The 20,898-nt window shown below is 37.8% G+C and overlaps 1 protein-coding gene across 2 annotated transcripts in view; it reads right to left on the bottom strand.

Annotated features, from left to right (window-relative positions):
* The window catches only part of DMRT1 (doublesex and mab-3 related transcription factor 1), a 144,745-nt gene that overhangs the window by 103,717 nt on the left and 20,130 nt on the right, over positions 1–20,898 (bottom strand). The window contains exon 3 of one of the 2 annotated variants that reach the window (XM_043977578.1): positions 4,672–4,674. The exons of the other annotated variant lie outside the window; for it this stretch is intronic. Coding sequence (XP_043833513.1) covers positions 4,672–4,674 — 3 coding nt within the window. The remainder of the gene's footprint in view (positions 1–4,671; positions 4,675–20,898) is intronic. 2 annotated transcript variants of the gene reach the window in all.

Here is a 20,898-nt window from a genome sequence, read left to right as displayed (position 1 = left end):
AGGTAGAGGAGTAACCAATAAGGAGAGGAGGGCCCAGGGCAAAGGTTTCTGAAGCTCAAGGCAAGAGAGTGTGCTACAATCACAGCTAGAAGGGCAGCAAAAGTCCCAGTGTAAATCAAACTGATGCTGGCAAAACTCTGGTGAAGCATCTTACAGAGACACAGATAGAGGTCTGAAACCAAAAGTAGAACCCAACAATTGTAAGAAAGGAATGTGCATCTTTACATCCTTTTCCTAGCCTAAGACACCCTGGGCTCCCCAGTGGTCTGCACAGAATCATTATTCAAAGACATATCAGCTCCAGTTCATCAGTGGTACAGGGAATGGTAACTCAAGCACAGTGAGCAGCAGAAGGGGCAGGACAAGATCTATAAACAGCTCCAGTTTGGCTGGAGCATCGAGTAACAAAAAGGGGAATAGTGTGAAACAAGAATGAGAAGATAGGCTGGAACCAGCATGTACAAGTGGGCCTGAAATTAATTAATTATATATAGTTAACATGTAATTAATATATACTTAATATGTAAACTAATGTCTTTTAAAATAATAGGGAGCCACAGAAGACTTTTGAGGAAGGGAATGATTTTCCAAAGGACCTGCCTCACTTAAATCTAATTCACTGTAAGTCATGACATCACCTTCCTGATGTCATAGTCATCTTTGAGAACAAAGGACAAGCAACAATAACAACTTACATTTGTACATGTCGCCCCCGGATAGAATGTAAGAGATACTTGGGGAAAGAGATTTTTGTCTTTGTATTCTTAGTAATAATTGTATTCTTAATAATCTTAAGGTATTTTTCAGGTATTCTTGACAAAACTGCTGAAGTAGTTTGCCATTTTCTTCTCTAGCTCATTTTACAGATGAGGAAACTGAGACCAATAGAGTTAAGTGACTTGCCCAAGGTCTCACAGGCTAGATTTGAACTCAGGAAGAAGAGTGTTCCTGACTCCAGACTCAGCACTATATCCACTGTATCACCTAGTTCCCAAAAATCCTAAGAATCTTATTAAAAACAATAAAGTTCCTGTAATCATAGACACTTCAAAGTCTATTGACTGCTCGACTGATAATGAAAAACCGTAGCACATCATGTGAACCAAGTGTCTCATCTGAAAGCACAGGAGGTTGGGGGAGAAGACTAGCACAGTGGAAGACAGAGCCAAGATCCAAGCACCTTCACAGGCCAAAGAATTGAGATGAATCTAATGAAATGAAATCCAACAGGCATAAAAGCAAAGTCTTACACTTGATTAAAAAAAAAACCACAACTGCACAAGTACAAGATGGGGGCGGAGGGCCTGCTTAGGGAGCAGTTGTTTTAAAGACTGAGTGTTTAGTGAACTACAAATTCAATATGATTCACAAGTGAGATAGGCTAATGAAGTCACAAGCTGCATTAAGAGAAGCAAAGTTCTCAAGAATAGGGAGTTGATCATCCCTCTAGACTCTGTGCTTGTCAGACCTCATCTGCAGCTTCATGTTCAGTTCTTGGTGAAATAATTTGAACAGAATATTGATAAGCCAGAGGGCTTTCGAGAGGAGGGCAATCGGAATGGTAGAGGGCCTTGAGTCAAGATCTTAGAAAGATTGGTTGGAGGAGCAGGATGTGGTCAATCTGAAGAAGAAAAGGCTAGAGGGAGGGGGAAATAATTGATATCTTCAAATACCTGAAGGTCTATCATGTGGAGAAGGGGCAAGCTTTGATTGCTTGAGTCACAGACATAAGCAAGATCAATGAAGTGGAATTTGCAAAAGGGAAAATGTTATTCCTGTTATTTAAAAAAATTCTAACAATCAGAGTCATGCCCATGACAACTTCAAGAGATAATGGGGTATGGTGAGTGAGCAGAACCAAGCATATTGTTTGATAAAGAGCTGTGAATGACTTAACTATTCTCAACAATACAATGATCCAAGACAATATCAAAGAACTACTGATGAAATATACTATCTGCCTCCAAAAAAAGAACTGCTATTGATGGAAGCATGGTATTTTTCACTTTCTTTCATTTTTTTTCTTTTATTCAAGTTTTCTTGTACAAAATAACTAATACGGTAGTTTTACATAATCATACATGTATAACCCATATCTGATTGCTTACCGCCTCAGGGAGGAGGGAGGGGAGGGAGGGAGGGAAGGATAAAAATTGGAACTCAAAACTATAAATAAAGATTTTTATTACTTTAAAAAAGAGAGAGATTAATGGGTTCCCCCTCTTCAGAGGTCTTCAGGCAGAGACTGGATAACCCTTTGTCAACTACATTACTCTTTTCTTGTAGGGATTCCTTTTATGTATGGGTTGAACTTCTGGCTGTTGTTTATTGTTTTTGTCCTTCTCAAAGAGGACCATGACATCAGAGAGGTGATGTCATGACTTGCAATGAATTGGATTTAAGGGAGGCATGGCTGTGCAAAGTCACCAGTCTCACTGTCTCCTTCAGAACCATCTGGGTCCAGAGGCAAGATAGACATCAGGATGACAAGAGATGGCCCCATGCAATAGAGACCTTGGCCTTTTTAAGCTAAGGTCTTTCCCTGGTCTCAGTTTGCCTGAGGCAAAACCCATTCAGAGGTTAAGGCTAAATAAGAAATGAGGCCTCTTCTACCTAGTAAAAATAAATAAATGGGGTTGGGGGTGGGGGTGGGGGTGGAGAACATCCTTAGGGTTTCCAGCCAAAAGACAAACAATTGCTTTTTACACCCACTCTAAGCCATTGAGAAGCCAAACAATGGCCAAATGAAGGCCTGAGCTGGGACCTATTGTTGGCCAATCAATGAGAGCCAGAGTTATTTGGGTTTAAGGAAAGATCCTTAGAAAAAATCCAGCACATAAGGTCCTCCGTTCTCTAAGAGAACCATGACATCACGTCATGACTTGCAGTGAACTGGATTTAAGTGAGGGAAGGCTGTGCAAGTCATCAACCTCACTCTGTCTTCCAGAGCCATCTGGGTCCAGTGGCAAGATATATACCAGAATGACTGGAGATGGTCCTGGATGTTTAAAGCAATCGGGGTTAAGTGACTTGCCCAGAGTCACACAGCTAGTTAGTGTCACATTTGAATTCAGGTACTTCCATCTTCAGGGCCAGTGCTCTATCCAACTTCACCACCTAGCTTCCCCAAGGGGTAGGATTCCCTATATGGAAAGAGGGAGAAAAAGGGGAGGGGAGGGGAAAAGGGAAATGGGTAAGGGAATGGGAAAGGAAAGGGAAGAGACAAAAGAAAAAAGGAAAAGAAAAAAAGAAAGAAGGAGTTGCATTGCCCAACTGGAGCAGGCCACTTGGGTCCCCAGCTATTACTTACAGAATGTTGGTTGTTTGTCCTTCCTTCTCAAAAAGGACTATGATATCAGGGAGGTAATGTCATGACTTGCAGTGAACTGGATTTAAGTGAGGCAGGGCTGTGCAAAGTCACCAGTCTCAGTGTTTCCTCCTGAGCCATCTGGGTCCAGTGGCAAGAAAGACATCAGGATGAATAGAGATGACCTCCATGGATTGAACTAGATGGTCACTGGAGATCCTTTCCAATTCTGAAATTCTATAATTCTGTGAGACCTCACTTCTATCTAAATCTTCAATACAACTTTGGGTGACCAATTCTGTTAATAAATCACAAAGTCCAGATGTCTTAAGTGTTCATCAGAAAACCTGATGCAACCCTTGACCCAAATCATTATTACTTATGACCAGACATGTACTTTACAAGGAAAATACAAAGGTAACCATAGCCAACTAGCTTTTTCTCATCTAACAATTTATTTTACTGAGCCTTAAGAGAACTGAGTCCTTTGAAAATCAACCTTGTGCTCTATCTTCACTAAAGAATGAGGGCTGATATCAATCTCAGCTTAGTACTTCTCAAAACAGATCTCCTGGAACTTCAGAAAAATCTGCTGATCCAGTACATCTTGTAACCTACACGGAGGCCAGCAGTATCATATCAGTTGTATAAAAAATTACACAGTTGTAAGCCTAATATAAGTCCTATCTTCTGGAAGAAGTTTGCCAAGTCTGTGGGCAGTGGTTGGCATGATCCACAAATACGTCAAATGCCAACTTCACCGATGTTTCTCAAGGCTTATCCTATTGCAGGAACAATGCTGATTTAAATATCAAGGGGGAAAAGACTTAGCAATAAAAAAAGAAGAAATCCAAGGAGGCAAGAGTTATTTATTATCTGAGCTCAAAAACATAAGCATACTCCTACTAAAATACAAGTTACAAATTTGGTGATTTGAATTTTAAAACTATCAAAAGGACTATGAAAACAGTACTACAAAACAAAAAGAAATAGGAACTTGAAAATCCTAATATACCCATCTCAAGATGGGGGGTGTCAAATTTCTTTTATATTACATTTTATAGACTATTAAATAAGCACAGACAGATTCTAATCTCATTTCAATCCTAAAAATCTTTCAAATTATTTTGATAGCTAATATAAAGCTATAGGGATTTCACTGTCACAAGGAGCAACCTCTATCAAGCAACTTTTAGAGCAATGAGAGGTTAAATAATCACCCCATGGTCACAATGCCAGTATGTGAAATGGCAGAACTTGAATCCAGGTTTTTCTCGTTGTAAAGAGGCTCTCTAACCAATACACTATGCTGCCTCTCAAAGGTAGTAACTTCTTACTATTATTTCCAATATTCATAAAGCTACAGGCTTTTAGGGTTGGAGGAAACCATGAAAAGTAAAAAATGAACCATCCAAGATAGATGAGAATCTGACCTACATTTAAAAGCCACTAGAGTCTACAGGGTCAACTGAAATAAGAGACAGAGACACAGAGAGAGACAGACAAGACAGAGAGAGGGAGAAAAAAACCCTTCAATTCTTCATTAAACCTATTTACCTGAATCTGGCTTCAGGGGAAAGACAAAGATACTGGTCACCAGAATTTCGCTAAGTTTAGCATCATTCTTCAATCCTCCTCCCTAGTTTTTCCCCCTACAAGCTGAATAACCACAGTACTTTTCCCCAATAACTGAAATCACCTTGGAGAGGAAGAATTCAAGATTTTATTTCTTCAAAGGTATAGACTTGAAGTCAGCCAAAAAGTCCCCAGAAGTTTTTAATGCTACCATTTTACACAAAAGGAAATTAAGGCCTCAAACATGTGTCTTCAAGGTCACAAAGGCAATTCAGAGCCAATGTATGAACCCGGGTTCTCTGACCCCAGACCTGGCATTCTTTCTACTACAATAATAACAACTAATAGCATTTTAAAGTTTACAAGGTACTTCACAAATCTCATTACCTCATTTTTATCCTCACAACCCTGGGAGGTAGGTGATACAATTATCCCCATTTTACAAATGAAGAAAGTGAGGCAGACAGAGGTTAAGTGACTCGACCAGTCACTCAGCTAGTAAGTATCTAAGACTCAATTTGAATTCAGGTCTTTCCAACTCAAGGTTTAGGGCTCTATTCACTATGCCAATCAAACGTGTTCTCCTTTTTCAGTTTCTTACCTCCTAAATTGTGATCTGTTCTGTTTTCATTCAGCTTTTAATATTTGATACTGCAAGGACATTTATCAACACTTTCCTATGTTTATGAAACCTAATTTTTTATCAGTTTCACTTGTTATGTTTGTTTCCTATTCCACGTTTTCCCTTCACAATAAATTATTTAAGTATAATACTTTTACATACTTTCCATTTTAAGTTCAAAGAAAACTATATAAAGAGTAGACTTTCAATAGGAAGTCCACTCAGAAATCACTACAGAAAGGGACATATAACAAATTTAGGAGCTTAAGGAACTATGTATAAAGTTACAATACTGGGGATTAGATAATAAGGCAATCAAAGTTTTAAAATTATACCCCTAAAAAGTGGCAATAAATCTGGAAGGAAGGAAGGAAGGAAGGAAAACTCTATCAGCGACTTTTTGGGACAATGGCATGAAGAAACTGAAAGTGAGCATCCACAGAAAAATGTTATGGTGTGAGGATTTCAGAGCTATCAAAATTTAAAACAGTGAAAATACTATTAAAGATGCTCTTGTGTAAGGGGATTCACCAAAAAAAAAATCAAGGAAAAAGAAATGTATTTCTAAGCAATGTGTAAGTATCATAATTTTTAAACTGCTTATCATAAAGAGACTGAATGTTCATGCTTACTCATGATTTCTCTCTAATAAAGGTAATATGGACCATTTTATATCTTATTCACATATGCATATGTTCACTGGAAGTTCAGCTAGAAACTTCCTTGTGAGAGTGTGTGTGTGTGTGTGTGTGTGTGTGTGTATATATACATTTGTATACACACACACACACACAACCATGAAACTAACCCAAAAGAATGTGTAGGCTTGAATTATAGCAAGTCAAAACAAAAATGTTACAGATCTACATTAATAGCTAAAATAAACCAGATAGATAGATAAGGTAACAGTGAGACAGGGAATATAATAATTTAAGAAAAATCTACAAAACACTATGAAGAAAAAGACTATTAAAGTCTGAAGGGACTAAAGGAGCATAAAAGAAGAAGAGAAACAGAGTCAATGTAGATTAAATATAGAAGGCTTTAAGCCAATTATAAGAGATCAAAGAGAACATGAGAGGGGAGGAGTAGATTTGCAAGTAACTGAGATAGGAGACCTTGGGGAGAAATATGATCAGGATAAAATCATTATAGCTTACACTAAAAATAATACAGGGAGTGAGCTTATAGTAGGAATTCACAAGGGACCACTCAAAAGAGAACAGCAACATGGTCACAGAAATAAAAAATATTTTTTAAAAATGCATGCAACTTTGGGAGGGCGTGTGGATCTAATACATTAGAATAAAATATTTCATGGTCCTCATCACTCTATACTTCTGCATTAACAAAACAAAATGCAGAAATGAAAACTTCTGGCATAAACAGCTTGCTTTCTAGGATATTATTTTTTCAGGAGCAAGCTACACGATGCATTGTTACAGAGTAAACAGGGCTCTAAATGACCAGCTTAGGCCCATTCTTCACTATGTTTATATTTCTAGGTTTGTCCCTTCCAGGGAAAAATGACATGGCCATTTCTGCAACATCAATTTCCCGCAGCTGCCTCACCACTGTAACCTTCCTCAGATCTTTGTGAGAAAATACCAGATTATCAAAGAAATTACTATAATTGGTATAACCTCATGATAATAAAAAGATGGCCACGTTGCACCTTTGGGGAATGAATTGAAAAAAATCTAAAAGCCTCAGCTTGTGGTCCTTTAGAAAGGGTCCAGAATTAGGAGACTAGTTCAAATCTTGCCTTTGATACTTACTGGTGTGTGACCCTGCCTCAGCCTCCACAATTGTAAAATGGGGATAGGGCAGCTAATTAGCACAGTGCATAGTGTGCTGGGGCTGGAGTCAGGAAGATAACACTTACTAGCTATATGACCTTTACTTCGTGCTATTTGCCTCAGTTTCCTCATCTATAAAATGAGCTTAAAAATTGACAAACCACTACAGTATCTTTACCAAGCAAATCCCAAATGGGGTCATGAAGAGTCGAACACAACTGAACAACAAAAATTACCACTGTTACTTTAACATATATTAAAGGGATTTAGTATTCCATAAATTCCAACACTAGAAATGGCAATATCGGGTTTTTAGCTGAATGGGCCACCAATATCCAAAATACATAGTACTTTGACAGCCCTCATTCCTTCAGAACTAAAGCTCTAACCAAACTGAATGCCTCCAACAATATAGTCCTTGCATACAGTAGGTACTTAATAAATGTTTACTGAAGTTTTGTGGACTAGCCCAGCTAAGTTCACAGTCTCATCGCTGGAAAATTGTGGGTGACTGAGGATTTTAGGTCACAATAACTTATGAAACTGTCTACTAAACGGGATGGAAATTGTCATAAGCATCTGTAAAAGGAGTGGAGTTGCTGTTCAGTCATTTTTCAGTTGTGACCCCATTTGGATTTTCTTGGCAAAGATACAAAAGTGATTTTGCCATTTTCTTCTCCAGCTCATTTTATAGAGGAGGAAACTGTGGCAAAGACGGTTAAGTGACTTGCTTAGGTCACACTGATAGTGTTTGAGGCTAGATTTAACTCAGGTCTTCCTGACTCAGCACTCCACTGGGCCAACCAGCTGCCCTTCTCTCTATCTCTTGACTCTGGGAATTTACTCTGGCTATCCCCCTTACCCGAAATGATCTCCCTCCTCACCTCTGCCTTCTGGCTTTGTTGGCATCCTTCAAAAATCTCACTTTCTACAATGAGCCTTTCCCAATCACTCTTAATTTGAATACCTTCCCTCCATTGGTCATTTCTTATTTTTCTTTTTTCTTTTGGGGGGGGGGGGTCAGGGCAATGGGGGGGGGTCAGGGCAATGAGGGTTAAGTGACTTGCCGAGAGTCACACAGCTAGTAAATGTCAAGTGTCTGAGTCCAGATTTGAACTCAGGTCCTCCTAAATCCAGTGTTTTATTCACTGTGCCACCTGGCTTCCCCCTTCTTTATCTTCTATAAAACTTATTTGTGCATAGCTATTTGCAGACTGTATTCCCCGTCAGATTGTAAGATTCTCAGGGTCAGGAACTGTCATTTACCTTTTGCCATTCTCTGCATCCCTAGATTTAGCATAGTTCTTGGCACATAGTAGGTACTTAATAATTTTTTTAAGAAGTCTTCTTGAACTCCAATTCCACCACTCTTTTCATTGCACCACTTAAAACTACCTCAGAGATTGGGACAGGTGCCTGGCACTTAATAAATGCTTACTGATTATTTCTGGTTATTATGTTATTACCTTTTTTATATATACCAAGAAGCCTGAAATATGGCATATCAAGGTAGGATTTGGAGGTACTACTAACAAAGTGACTACTCCCAAAGTGAGAAATCACATCTCTGAAAACATAGTCTTCTGGAACCCCCCCCCCCCAAGGAAAGAGATGTAAGTAATCATTCTCTCTTGTAATCTGGGAACTCCTTTCACAAATTATCTCTGAAAGTACAGCACAAGGAAGGGTTGGGAAACAAAGCCGGGCCTTCACTAGGTGGGAAAAGGACAAGGGCAGATCATGTCTACTTTCTTATTTGTCCTCGATGGGGAGACAGGAACAGAAACTGCTCCCAACTCCTCCAGGGCCAGTTATCGAAGTAGCATTCCTGGCCAGTCCTTTACAATGGGCTTTCTACCCTGCTCTCAACAGCACAACAAATGAAGAGAATCTCATGCCCTTGCCTAATTGCCCTTCTCACAGGCACAGGGTTTTGTTTTGTTTTTTTCTTTCAGTTTTGACCAATTTTTCACCTACTTTCAGATGTGAGCTTTTGTTCCCTGTCAAGCTGAACTCCATCCCTGTAAATAATCCCTCCCTCCATCTTATATTACCTTTCAAATATTTATAGAGACTGTTATTTTCCTTTTCTCCAAGACATTCATCATTTTTGTTGCTGTTCTTTTCCATTGTTTCTAGTTTATCTATGTCTTCTGAAGGGACAGGGTAGAGACAGGGTAGAGACAAAACCAGGATGCTCAGTGATGAAGAGAGACTGCCCAAATCCAGAACAAACAACAGATGCTCTATTCAAAAATAATAAGCTAGACTGTTTTTGAAGAAAAATATCTGGTTTTGTGTCTTTCACACTTTAACCCAACTAACTTCTTATTATCTCCCTGCAAACACAAAAGGATAAAAGGCAGCTAGAGATGGAGTTCAATTCAATTCATTTTAACAAATGCTTATTACATGCCCGATGTATACAAAACAGTGGAAACAGCATCTGCCCTCAGGAAGCTTAGATTGTACTGAAGGAACACAACATGTGCACAAATAAGTAAACTATATAAGGAAAACAAAGATAGAAGAGAGCATGAGGTTGGATATCAGTTCATAAAATGTTTAAAAATAATTTGACCACATCAAGTCATGAATTACAGTGTGGTATAGACACAAAACCAGGGTTCAAATGTTGGTTCTCATCATGGGATGTGTAACCTTGGGAAGTCGCTTTATACTCTCCTATAGATAGTACCTACAACAGTTTTCTAGGGGGCTAAAAGTAAAGGGGGGCTGGGTATTTCATGTTAAAATTACCAGCACTTACAGCATGTTTTCAGGTTTGCAAAATACTTTACAGATATTATCTCATTTGACTCTCACACAACAGCCCTAGGAGAGAAGTACTATTACTAGGACCATTTTTATAATTAAGGAAACTGAGTCAGGCAGAGGTTAAAGTAACTTGCCAAATGTCACACATCTGATCAATGTCTGAAGCCACATTTGAACCCAGGTCTTATTGATACCACATCCAGCATTCTATCTACTTGTACCACATAGCTGGCTCTAAACGTGAGTTTAGTAACAGATCTTTTACCATTCTACAGCATTCCAAGTTTTAACTACTATTTGAAAGTATCGTGTATTTTTCTGCAACTGTACTCCAACAAGCAAGCTTATACAAGTCTTAAAAGAGGAAGAAAACTTGCTTAATACAGAACCCAAAAAGAAAAAGGATTCCATATAGCTTTGAGGGGTGCTCCAGATGCCCCTGTTTCTACTGATATCATATGAGTTCATTAAGGCTTAATGTTACAGGGTCTTCTGCACAAGATTCATGACCTTACAAAATATATTAGCTTAACAATGCACACAGAAAAAAATAACAGTTTCCCAGATTATCACATGCAATTTTATAGGCAACTCATCACATTAGTATGCCAGTACTTCTACTTTGGACAGATGCTGCAGATGGAAAATTAGCTACCCAGAATTAAACAAACAGAAGGAAGGCAGGGGACCATATTGCATTTAAGAAATTGAACAGTCATCCCCAAATGCTCCATTATAGCACAAAACTCATCTTTTTAATGCCAGTATTCTCCCAGTTATCTCCTACAGCTACAAAAGAGAACATGCTGGACCACCAAGAATCTCAGCATTAGCTAGTGATTTTCCTAGGACAAGGAAGACTCACACGAGGCACCCTTTTACCTACAATGACTTCAGTATAAGAAATAGCACAAAAAGATTTCAAGGAAACATGATCTGAGGGAGAAGGTGGATCCAACAACATATCAATGTTTTAGGTGTCAAGGGAAACAACAGAGAGCTTACAACATGTTCACAACAATCCGGAGAGAGATTGACAGTATACTGGATGCATCCTGCTTGTAGGATTCAGGGGAGAAAGTGAGTAAGAACTGCCCAGAAAATCATAAGATCCATGGTGATATGCTCCTCTAGAGAAAGTGCCTGCCATCAAAGATAGGCATCAAAATACTAGTAATCTTCAATACCATTAATATGAAAACACTATTATTATTCATTATTATTATTATTATTATTATTATTATTATTACCAAAATGTAGAGGGCTATAATCTGTCAGTGGAGGATGAAGTAATAGGTTTTTTTGTTTGTTTTTGGTTTTTTGGTGAGGCGATTGGGGTTAAGTGACTTGCCCAGGGTCACACAGCTAGTAAGTGTCAAGTGTCTGAGGCTGGATTTGAACTCAGGTACTCCTGGGCCGGTGCTCTATCCACTGTGCCACCTAGCTGCCCCTGAATAATAGATATTTTGAAACATGAATAGTACACGTCATCTAATGTTTCTACAGTTTATGTTTTAACCCATTTCTTACCTGGGCAGAGGGAAAAACTTAGGTCCAGCATCAAAAGAAAACAAAGAATGAAAATGCAAAACTTTTGATAAAAGATTAAAATACAAAGCCTTCGTATTTTGCTAAACTTACTCCTGTAATTGAATGCTTCAATGATCACATCAAGTATAACAATCTGATCTTATGCCACATTATGACTTTGAGACAGCTAAGCATGTTGCATAGTATCTGTTCAACAAGGACCCTGAACCAAAATTTTTTTATGGCAGAAGTTGTATCTTTTTAAAATTGGCAGTAAAGTATACTGGATATAATATAGCTGGTCTCCTTGAAACCACCTGGGTTCAACTTCAACTTCTGACACAGGTCAGCTGTGTGACCCCTGAACAAGTCACCTATCTCCATCCTCTGAGTGCTCTGGTTAACTTTCTAAGTTCTTAAACCTTTTTTGTTTCATGGACCTCTGGCGATCCCTTCTCAAAATGATTTTAAGCACATAGGGTTAATAAAGGAAACTGATTATATTCAAATGCTGGTATCACAATATTTTTAAAGTTCATGGTCCCCAGAGGTTAAGAACCCCTGATTTATGAATATGTAAATTGATAAGCATTTATTAAGCTCTTAATATATACACTGAACTGATACAAAGGCAAAAAACAGCTCCTGGACTCATGAAGTTCACAGTATAATAAGAGAGAAAACACAGAAATAACTATGTACAACCAGAATAAAGACAGGAAAATTGAAGATAGTCATATAAAGAAGGCTTTAGCATTAAAAGCAATCAGGAAAGGATTCTTGTAGAAGGTGAGATTTTAGCTGAGACTTGAAGGAAGCCAAGGAGTCAAAGAGGCAGATTTTAGGAGGGAGCGAATTCCAGGCATGGGGGACAAGTGAAAATATATTGACAAACACAACTTACTTAAGAACTGACTGATCTTGACCTGGTTTCCAATCCCAGGCCAATGAACTGCCTGAGGTTGATCGGACTGTTGATTCCAGGCTCTGATTATTTTGTAGATAATCTCAACACTCTCAGCTTATTGATTCATTACATTTCAGGTTGACAGTGTTTTATGCAAAGAACAGGAAAAAAAAAAAAAAGGCCAGTCACTTGATTGCAGAGTATGTGGAGAAAGGAGTGGGGGGATGGAGTAAGATATAAGAAGATTGAAATAGTCTGAGTAGGCCAGGTTATAAAGGTCTTTGAATCCCAAACAGAGGATTTTATACTTGATCCTGGAGATGACAATTTATATATTTGTAGAATTTATATCCCCTAGAATTTATTGGATTATGGCGGGGGGGGGGGGGGGCCGGGGAAGGAAAATGTGATAAGCACAGATCTGCACTTTAGGAAGATAAATCTGACAGGTAAGTTACATATTTGACGGATATGTTACAGAAGTGCCTGACTTACATAAACAAAATCAGAGGTCTATTCTCTATTCCCTTAAATTTGGTAATTCTCTAGAACTGTATAGCAATTCCTGTTCTGAGTGACTCTCATTATCAATATCTATGTTTCCTATCATTTTCCTAACATTTTCACCACTCATTCATTTGCTTTTCTTTTTTTCTTTCTAATCACAAGGATCTTTTCAGCTGCCTTTAATCTCCAAGGTCTTCATGTAAAGTCTTGTACAACAAAAACCAGCTTGGTTCTTATTCCATAAAGTTCCTCAATTTCAGTTCAGGCAGCTAGGTGGCCCCATGGATAGAATGCCAGGCCTGGAGTCAGGAAGACATCTTCATGAGTTCAAATCTGGCCTCAGATACCAACTAACTGTGTGAGCCTGGGCAAGTCATTTAACCGTGTTGGCCTGTTTCCTCATTGGTAAAATGAGCTGGAGAAGGAAATAACAAACTACTCCAGTATCTTTGCCAAGAGTTAGACACAACTGAAAAAGACTGAACAACAAAACTGATACTTCTGCACATCAACCAGACCAGCAGAGCTGAGAATTCTAAAGGGATTATTCCATCAAAGAAACATCAAACTGTGCTTGACAAAGTACTAGTGTAGAGTATATTTTGCTTTCTTTGAAACTTGGTGATCTCTCCCCGGCTCTGTGGGTTGGTTAGTCTCTATTAATCAGGATACCTGATTAGCTTGAACACCCCATTTTCTTACTACGGCACATAAGAGAAGTTGACTGTATGGGGTCTGCCTGAGTGAAAAGCCAGTGGACAACGTTAAAACTCAAATGACAAGGTTTTTGGTTTTCTTTGGCCAAAAGTCAGAGATGTAAGCTTATTTCCAGGACTTAATAATTAGCCAAAAGTTAAAGAAAGTAACAGAAGATAAGGAACCATGAAAAATATAACACTTCTTGGCCTGGAAAACACTGAAGTGAATTCATGGGAAAAAGAAATCACAGATCACTTGGCATGACCCTAAACACTAAGGTCCTTAGGAACATAAATTCAGAGCTAAAAGAAACCTCAGGCAAATTTTTTTTTCTATTAACATGCTGCCATTTTACAGATGAGAAAACTCTGGCCCAAAGAAACCTGTGCAAAGTCACAAGGACAGGTAGTGAGAGGCAGGGCTAAGATTCAAATACTCCTATCTGTGGCTCTAGGTTCAGTGCGCAGTCTGAATCAAATCCATAGCTTAGAATTATTTACAACATCTTACATTTGTATAATGTGTTAATGTTTACAAAGCAGGTTCACATACATCATCTCTTTTGATCCTTACAACTATCCTAGGAGATGGGAAAGGAAATTGCATTATCTTAATTTTATACACAAGGAAACTGAGGAACAAAATAACTGACTTGCCCAAAGTCACATTGGGTTAGCAAACCCAATTGTTAAAACTTAAGTTCAGTGCTCTTTTCACTATATCATAGCTTACATTACCATTCATATAAATAGTAAAGGCATGGTAGGTTCAGAAAAGGTCTTTGCATGAAGAAGACATGAGTTTAAATCCTACCTCAGACATTTTAATAAGCACCATATGACTCTGAACAAATCACTTAATTTCTTTCAGCCTCTATTTCTTCATCTGTAATATGTGGGTAATAATAGAACTTTCCTCACTGGATTTCTGTGAGGATCAAGTAAGATAAAAATTACGAGAAGCATTTTGCAAACCACAAAACATTATGTAAATGCTAACCAGTAGTTGGAGGTAGAGGTGGAAGTGGTAATAATAGCACTGTACCACAGTGAATAGACCTGGCCTTACTCCAAATAAGCTGTGTGACCCTGGCCAAGTCACTTAACATTCACGTCCCCAAGGAACAGAATTAAGGATATAAATTGCAAAGTAGGTATTAATCTGCATTGGCAGGGGAAACCCCTTCATTGGGAGAAATCAGATTCTTGTCACTTCAATATAGTTATGGTGTTGTCAATTATTTATATAAATACATAGTACACAGTACATGGAAAATTTTTGATGCCCAAGAGGACTTATTTTCAGTATTGATTTTTTTTCAATTTCTATTTTTCCCCCAAATCTAGATTAGCAAAATCCTACAATCCCTCCCTAGAAACAAATTTGTCATTAACTACTGTTTAAGAGAAAGGACTTGGGAAGTTAGGATTCCCTGAGATCACAAAAGACCTCTCTCAGACAAGTTACTAAACAAAAGAATGAAAACTATTCTCTCTTTAATCCTCTTCCCTTCTTCTCCTCATTCAGACAAGAGACTCAACTGTCGTCGACCACATTGTATGATTTAAATACCATACCATCCCCACCCAGAAGCTAATAAGAATTCTGAACTATTCTGCATCCTGTACACCAGATAGTGAGCTAGGGCTAATTCTCATCACTCCTAGATTTCTTTATTCATGAGTCTGAGATAGGATAAAGCGGACAGCCCCTCCCCCTTTCCTTTTTTATTTGCCTTAAATGTGAAGTCTTCTGGTGGGGACTCCCTATCTGTATAGAATATCTAGGAGAAAACCAGAAAAACTATAACAAGATAGTCTCTTTATCTATTTTCAATTTATTTATTTTTTATCTATCTATCTATCATCTATTTATTTATGTTTTTGCAGGGCAATGAGGGTTAAGTAAATTTCCCAGGGTCCCACAACTAGTAAGTATCAAGTGTCTGAGGCTGGATTTGAACTCAGGTCCTCCTGAATCCAGGTCTGGTGCTTTATTCACTCCACCACCTAGCTGCCCCTCTATTTTCCTTTTAATTTAATACTTTGGCTATTAAGTATCTCAATCTATAGATGTTATGGGAAATGACTTGAGAGAGGAAATGCTACTAAGGGGATGGGGGCAACAAGTCTTCTATAATAGATTTTATATTTGAATAGTTGATTAATGTGCTATTTCATCTCTTAAAATAAACTAGAACCTGGTCAGCAGAATTGGGTTTTTAAGCCACTTCTGGGATAAGCATAAAAGCTAAGCAATGGGGAGAGCAAGGCTCCTGCCACGTATTCATATAAAGGACACTTCAATCAGCTTGAAAAAGAAAAAGAAAAAAAGTTGCATCCACCAGAAACTAACCAGAGACCAGGGACCAGTATAGCAAATAAAAAGCCACCTGGTGGCTAACCAAGATATTGCATGCTGAGCTAATCCGAACCTCTTGGCTGGAAAATTAATCCAAGGATAGCCGTCTTCATGGAGAGTAGTAGCAATGTAGTGAACGTCATGTAAATTTTGGGCTTCACATAAACACTATTAATCATTAGACTACAGATAACAGATGGAACAAAATGAGAAGTAAATTGCATTAGTACAAAAATCAATACTGGAAATTGTTTATCACTGTATACACATAACTTGATATGCTATATTTAGGAACTTTCATCATCAATAAATATTTAGAAAAACATGCCTAGTATTACATCAGGTAAATCAGTTTCTTCATACAAAAATCTATTGGCTATTTATAACTTCTTATTCATAACTGCCTTAGAAGTTTATTATTTTCTCTTAAGATTATTCATTCTAAAAATATAAGAAAAAATGGACTCCCCCTTCCTCACCTACATTTATAACATAAGACAGATTGAATATGAAAAGTGATTTGGTTTGCTTGCATCAATTAATGTTCTTGACTTTTTAAGTAAATAGCAGTTGACAACCTAAATATATTTTATAAATTGTAAAGTAAGATAACTCTACCATCTTATGTGTGACATATAGATTATCATTCCTGTTTGCCTGTGACAAATAAGAAAATCCAACCCCAGTGAGTCCAAAATTACATGGAAACCGAAACCACTGGAGGATTTGTTTCGTAATTCAGTGATCTGGCTTAACAGCATCACCTGTGCTTTTAACATAGCTTATAGCATTAAATCCATTTTCCTGGTTTTCCCTCTTACTGTCCAATCAAGTCCCAGACACTTAATTAGAGCCCATTCCCAAACAGGATATAAGACAAAGAAAAACAGACATAAAGAGGAAAAAAAGATGAGAAAGAATTGAAGGAAACAGGGGGAGGAAACAGTGTTGTAAAAGAAAAGCTGTTGATTAAAAAAAAAATAGTTGTCTTAAGCCAAAGTTTGTGGGTTTAGAAGCAATGACACCTTTAAGGAAACTGAGCTATCGGCAGGGGCTTGGGAGACTACAAGTGTCCTAGATGGATTTCAAGGAAGAGAGGCATTTTTGTGGATAGGCCAAGCAGCAAAATTTCTGACAAGGCAACAAGCTTTAAAAAACACCTAATGGGTATTTAGGGTGAGTTTGAATCTCAGCCCCCCCCCCCCAAAAAGAATAGTGAAAAAGAAAATGGGATGGTCACATGGCAAGTGCAAAAGATAAACAATGGAGGGAGAAAGGAAGGAAGGATGGAGGGAGAGAAAAAGAAAGGGAGAGAGGGACAGAGAGGAAGGGATGAAGGAAGGAAAAGAGGAAAGGAGGGAAAGGAGAAAGGAAAGGAGGGGAGAGAGAAAGGAAGGAAGGGAGGAAGGCTAGATGGGAGGAAAGGAGGAATGGTGGAAGGGAGGGTGGGAGGAAGTGAGGAAGGAAGGAAAGGAGGGTTCCAAATTCTGGACATATCACCTGTGACAAATATATGGGATGATCTGGACAAGTCAGGCTGCAACAGAATTATCCAGAATGGACAGGTTGCAATCTGCATCGTTGTAGGGAATAGTCATCTTGATATGGTCATAGATTCATTTGAGAAACTGAGTAAAAGGCACTTATATTACCTTTACTAAAATGCATGTGCTAGTCAAAGCCAGTTTTTAAGTTGCCCTTTTTTTTTTAAGTGAGGCAACTGGGGTTAAGTGACTTGCCCAGGGTCACACAGCTAGTAAGTGTTAAGTGTCTGAGGCCGAATTTGAACTCAGGTACTCCTGACTCCAGGGCCGGTGCTCTACCCACCGCGCCACCTAGCTGCCCCATTAAGTTGCCCTTTTTAAACTGACATCATATTATACAAAAGTCCATTTTCACCACCCCCAGGTCTTTTCTCTTAACTGTACAAAAGATTAACAATAAACTACTTTTTTTAAGTTACAAAGAAAAAAATGATATAGCCAATTTTCTGTGACCACAGAAGAAATGTCTGTCATAAGAGGTCTGAAAAATTGCCTCAAGCCTTCTAAGGCACTCTAATATTTTTGGCCTGTCAATAATATGGTTATAATGAAGAAAGCCTGTCTCTGACTCCCTAGATGATTTGTGTGACTCCTTCAAACACTATTCCTTTTTCATTGCAAAATACACGTGATGATGAAGTATAAAAGAAAAAAGTCCCTGCTACATCTCGTTACACATTTGCAATAAGGAAAAATCTACAAAGTCCCAAGCAATGTCACATGAACTCTACTTCTCTCATGAACAAAGTGAACAATCTAACATATTTCAGGAGATCCAGCCATGTTCACTTTACTCATGGATCAACTCACTCCCTGAACTTCCTCTTCTCACGAACAGCCCTTCTGCTCTAGAGAAGCATCTGTCCCAAAACCCTACTTTCCTGATGGGCGAATCCTGACCCAAATCACTTTTAAGCCCTGCCCCCCCACTATCTATGCTTCACTTCACTCACAACTCAGCTTACTCTGCCAGTCTTTCCTCTTTCTCCTAGAAAACCGCCCTTTCTCTGCACTCCTTTCAGTTCCCCTTTATGTATTGTTTTCCCTTATTAGAATGCAAGCTCCTTGAAGGAGGGTCTTGTTTGCTTATATTCGTATCCAAAGCTTAGCACAGTGCTAGACACAGTAAGTCCTTAATAAATGTCCACCTGTCCTTCCATCATTTCCATCCATCTAACTGTGTCTAAGAAAATTTAGCTGCAGTTTTTCTTTCAAAATGTTTCCCTAAATATAACAGGCATTACAACTGTCATGTTTCATGCCACTAAGTTTTCTGTTTTGTTTAGGGGTCAAGGAAGGGGTCCACACACAGTGTGGAAAACACTATCCAAAGACATAATCATGTCCAAAAATATAATCAATCTCCAATTTAAGTCTTAAGACAGTTGTCTTAAATATTTTTTATCATGGACCCCCAAAATATTCATACTTATTTATAAATTATATACATGACTACTGTATATCATATACATCATTTACATTAAAAAATATATGCAATGATCAGATATTTTAAAAAGATGAGATAAACATAAAAAATTTTAAATAATTTTTACTTTATTTACTGGTTTAAAAATAACTTTTATCTCTCACCAAAAATATTATTAATGATTTTAGTGGCAGCAATATGTCTGAATTTTATTATTTTTTTAAATCTTAATTTAAGATACCTTTGTTGAAATTCAGCTAGCAAATTTCTATCTTCCCTGATGTCATTCTAACATATACATATATGTATATATATTTAGGCAAACTATGTATATAGATAGATAGATAGATAGATATAGATATAGAGATAGAGATAGAGATAGAGATAGAGATATATATATATATATATATATATATAGAGAGAGAGAGAGAGAGAGAGAGAGAGAGAGAGAGAGAGAAAGGGGGGGGGAGGAGAAAGATGAGTGAAAAATGGCCCTAACTCCACAGAAACTCTTCATTTGAAAGCTTTTTAAACAGGTTTGAAAATTCTGTTTCCAAGGATTTGGTTTTTTTTTAAGGATAAGACCCACATTGTTTTTAGAAAGTTTAGTTTTTAGAAATCTTGTTAACTATGATGGCTTCATACTAGTAGTAACTAATATCTAAAGACATAATAGACACAGGTTCATAGCTGATGATAGATATAAATCCCTATTTCAAATAATCTTGATAAATTCTAATTTGGGGCCATCTTCTTGTAAGATCTTGTGTACTAGGGGGCAGCTAGATGGCGCAGTGGATAGAGCACCGACCCTGGAGTCAGGAGTACCTGAGTTCAAATCCGACCTCAGACATTTAACACTTACTAGCTGTGTGACCCTGGGCAAGTCACTTAACCCCAACTGCCTCACTAAAAAAACAAAACAAAAAAACCCAAAAAGATCTTGTGTACTGTCACCAATATTCTCATAATGTAGCTGATGAAAAGACTGTACTATAAATTGTCAAAGTTTCTTTAACTTGCAGAACCCTAGAAAGCAACCCAGGCTTTTAGGCAGTTCAAATAAGATATATCTAGCTTTGACTGGAATTAGGCTATAGGAATACCCTGATAAATATTTAACAAACAGGTCTCACCCCACAAAAAAGTACATACAACACACTTTTAAATTTTATCTGCATTATTAATATTTTTCCATTGCTTTCTTAAGTCTAGACAATCAGCAAAACAATAAATCAAGTCTTAATTTGTAGCATTTGCCATTTTCTGAGGTGCAAATGCTCATACTGAAAATTTAACAATCAGATTCCAGTTGGTTCAAGCTGATGCTAGTACACCTCTGAATGAAGGTCACATTTTACAGATGAATTATTATACTTTACTTCCCTTCATGCATTCTAGGGACTAGCCAAACCGGTATCCTCACACTTTTTTCTATGCCTTCGTGAAGGCTATTCCTGTTATGCCTGAAATGGAAGGGGACACGTACCCACAGATGAGTCATGGAGAAGGTATGGGGCAAGACCTAAATAGCGTGATTTGGGGAAAAGATTAAAGCAAGAAAAATTCAAGAAATCGAATAAAATTTTGGGATAGGAAGGAAAAGAATAAAGAGAATAAAACAAAGAAAAAATTCTTAGGAAAATATGCAAGAGAAAAAAACAACCAAGGATCCTAAAAAGTTGCAGAGATTTTTAACTAATTGCACAATGGAGAAAAGAAACAGAATGGACAAAAGGAGGGAAGAAACAGATAACTAAAATTTAACAATTAACAATTTAAGTAAAGATAAGAAAATAAGAAAGGGGGGATGGAGGAGACACAGGGGGAAGAAAGCCTGTGT

The sequence above is a fragment of the Dromiciops gliroides genome, chromosome 1, assembly GCF_019393635.1.
Source record: "Dromiciops gliroides isolate mDroGli1 chromosome 1, mDroGli1.pri, whole genome shotgun sequence".
Taxonomy (NCBI): Eukaryota; Metazoa; Chordata; class Mammalia; order Microbiotheria; family Microbiotheriidae; genus Dromiciops; species Dromiciops gliroides.
This window is presented reverse-complemented; position numbering and strand designations above follow the sequence as displayed.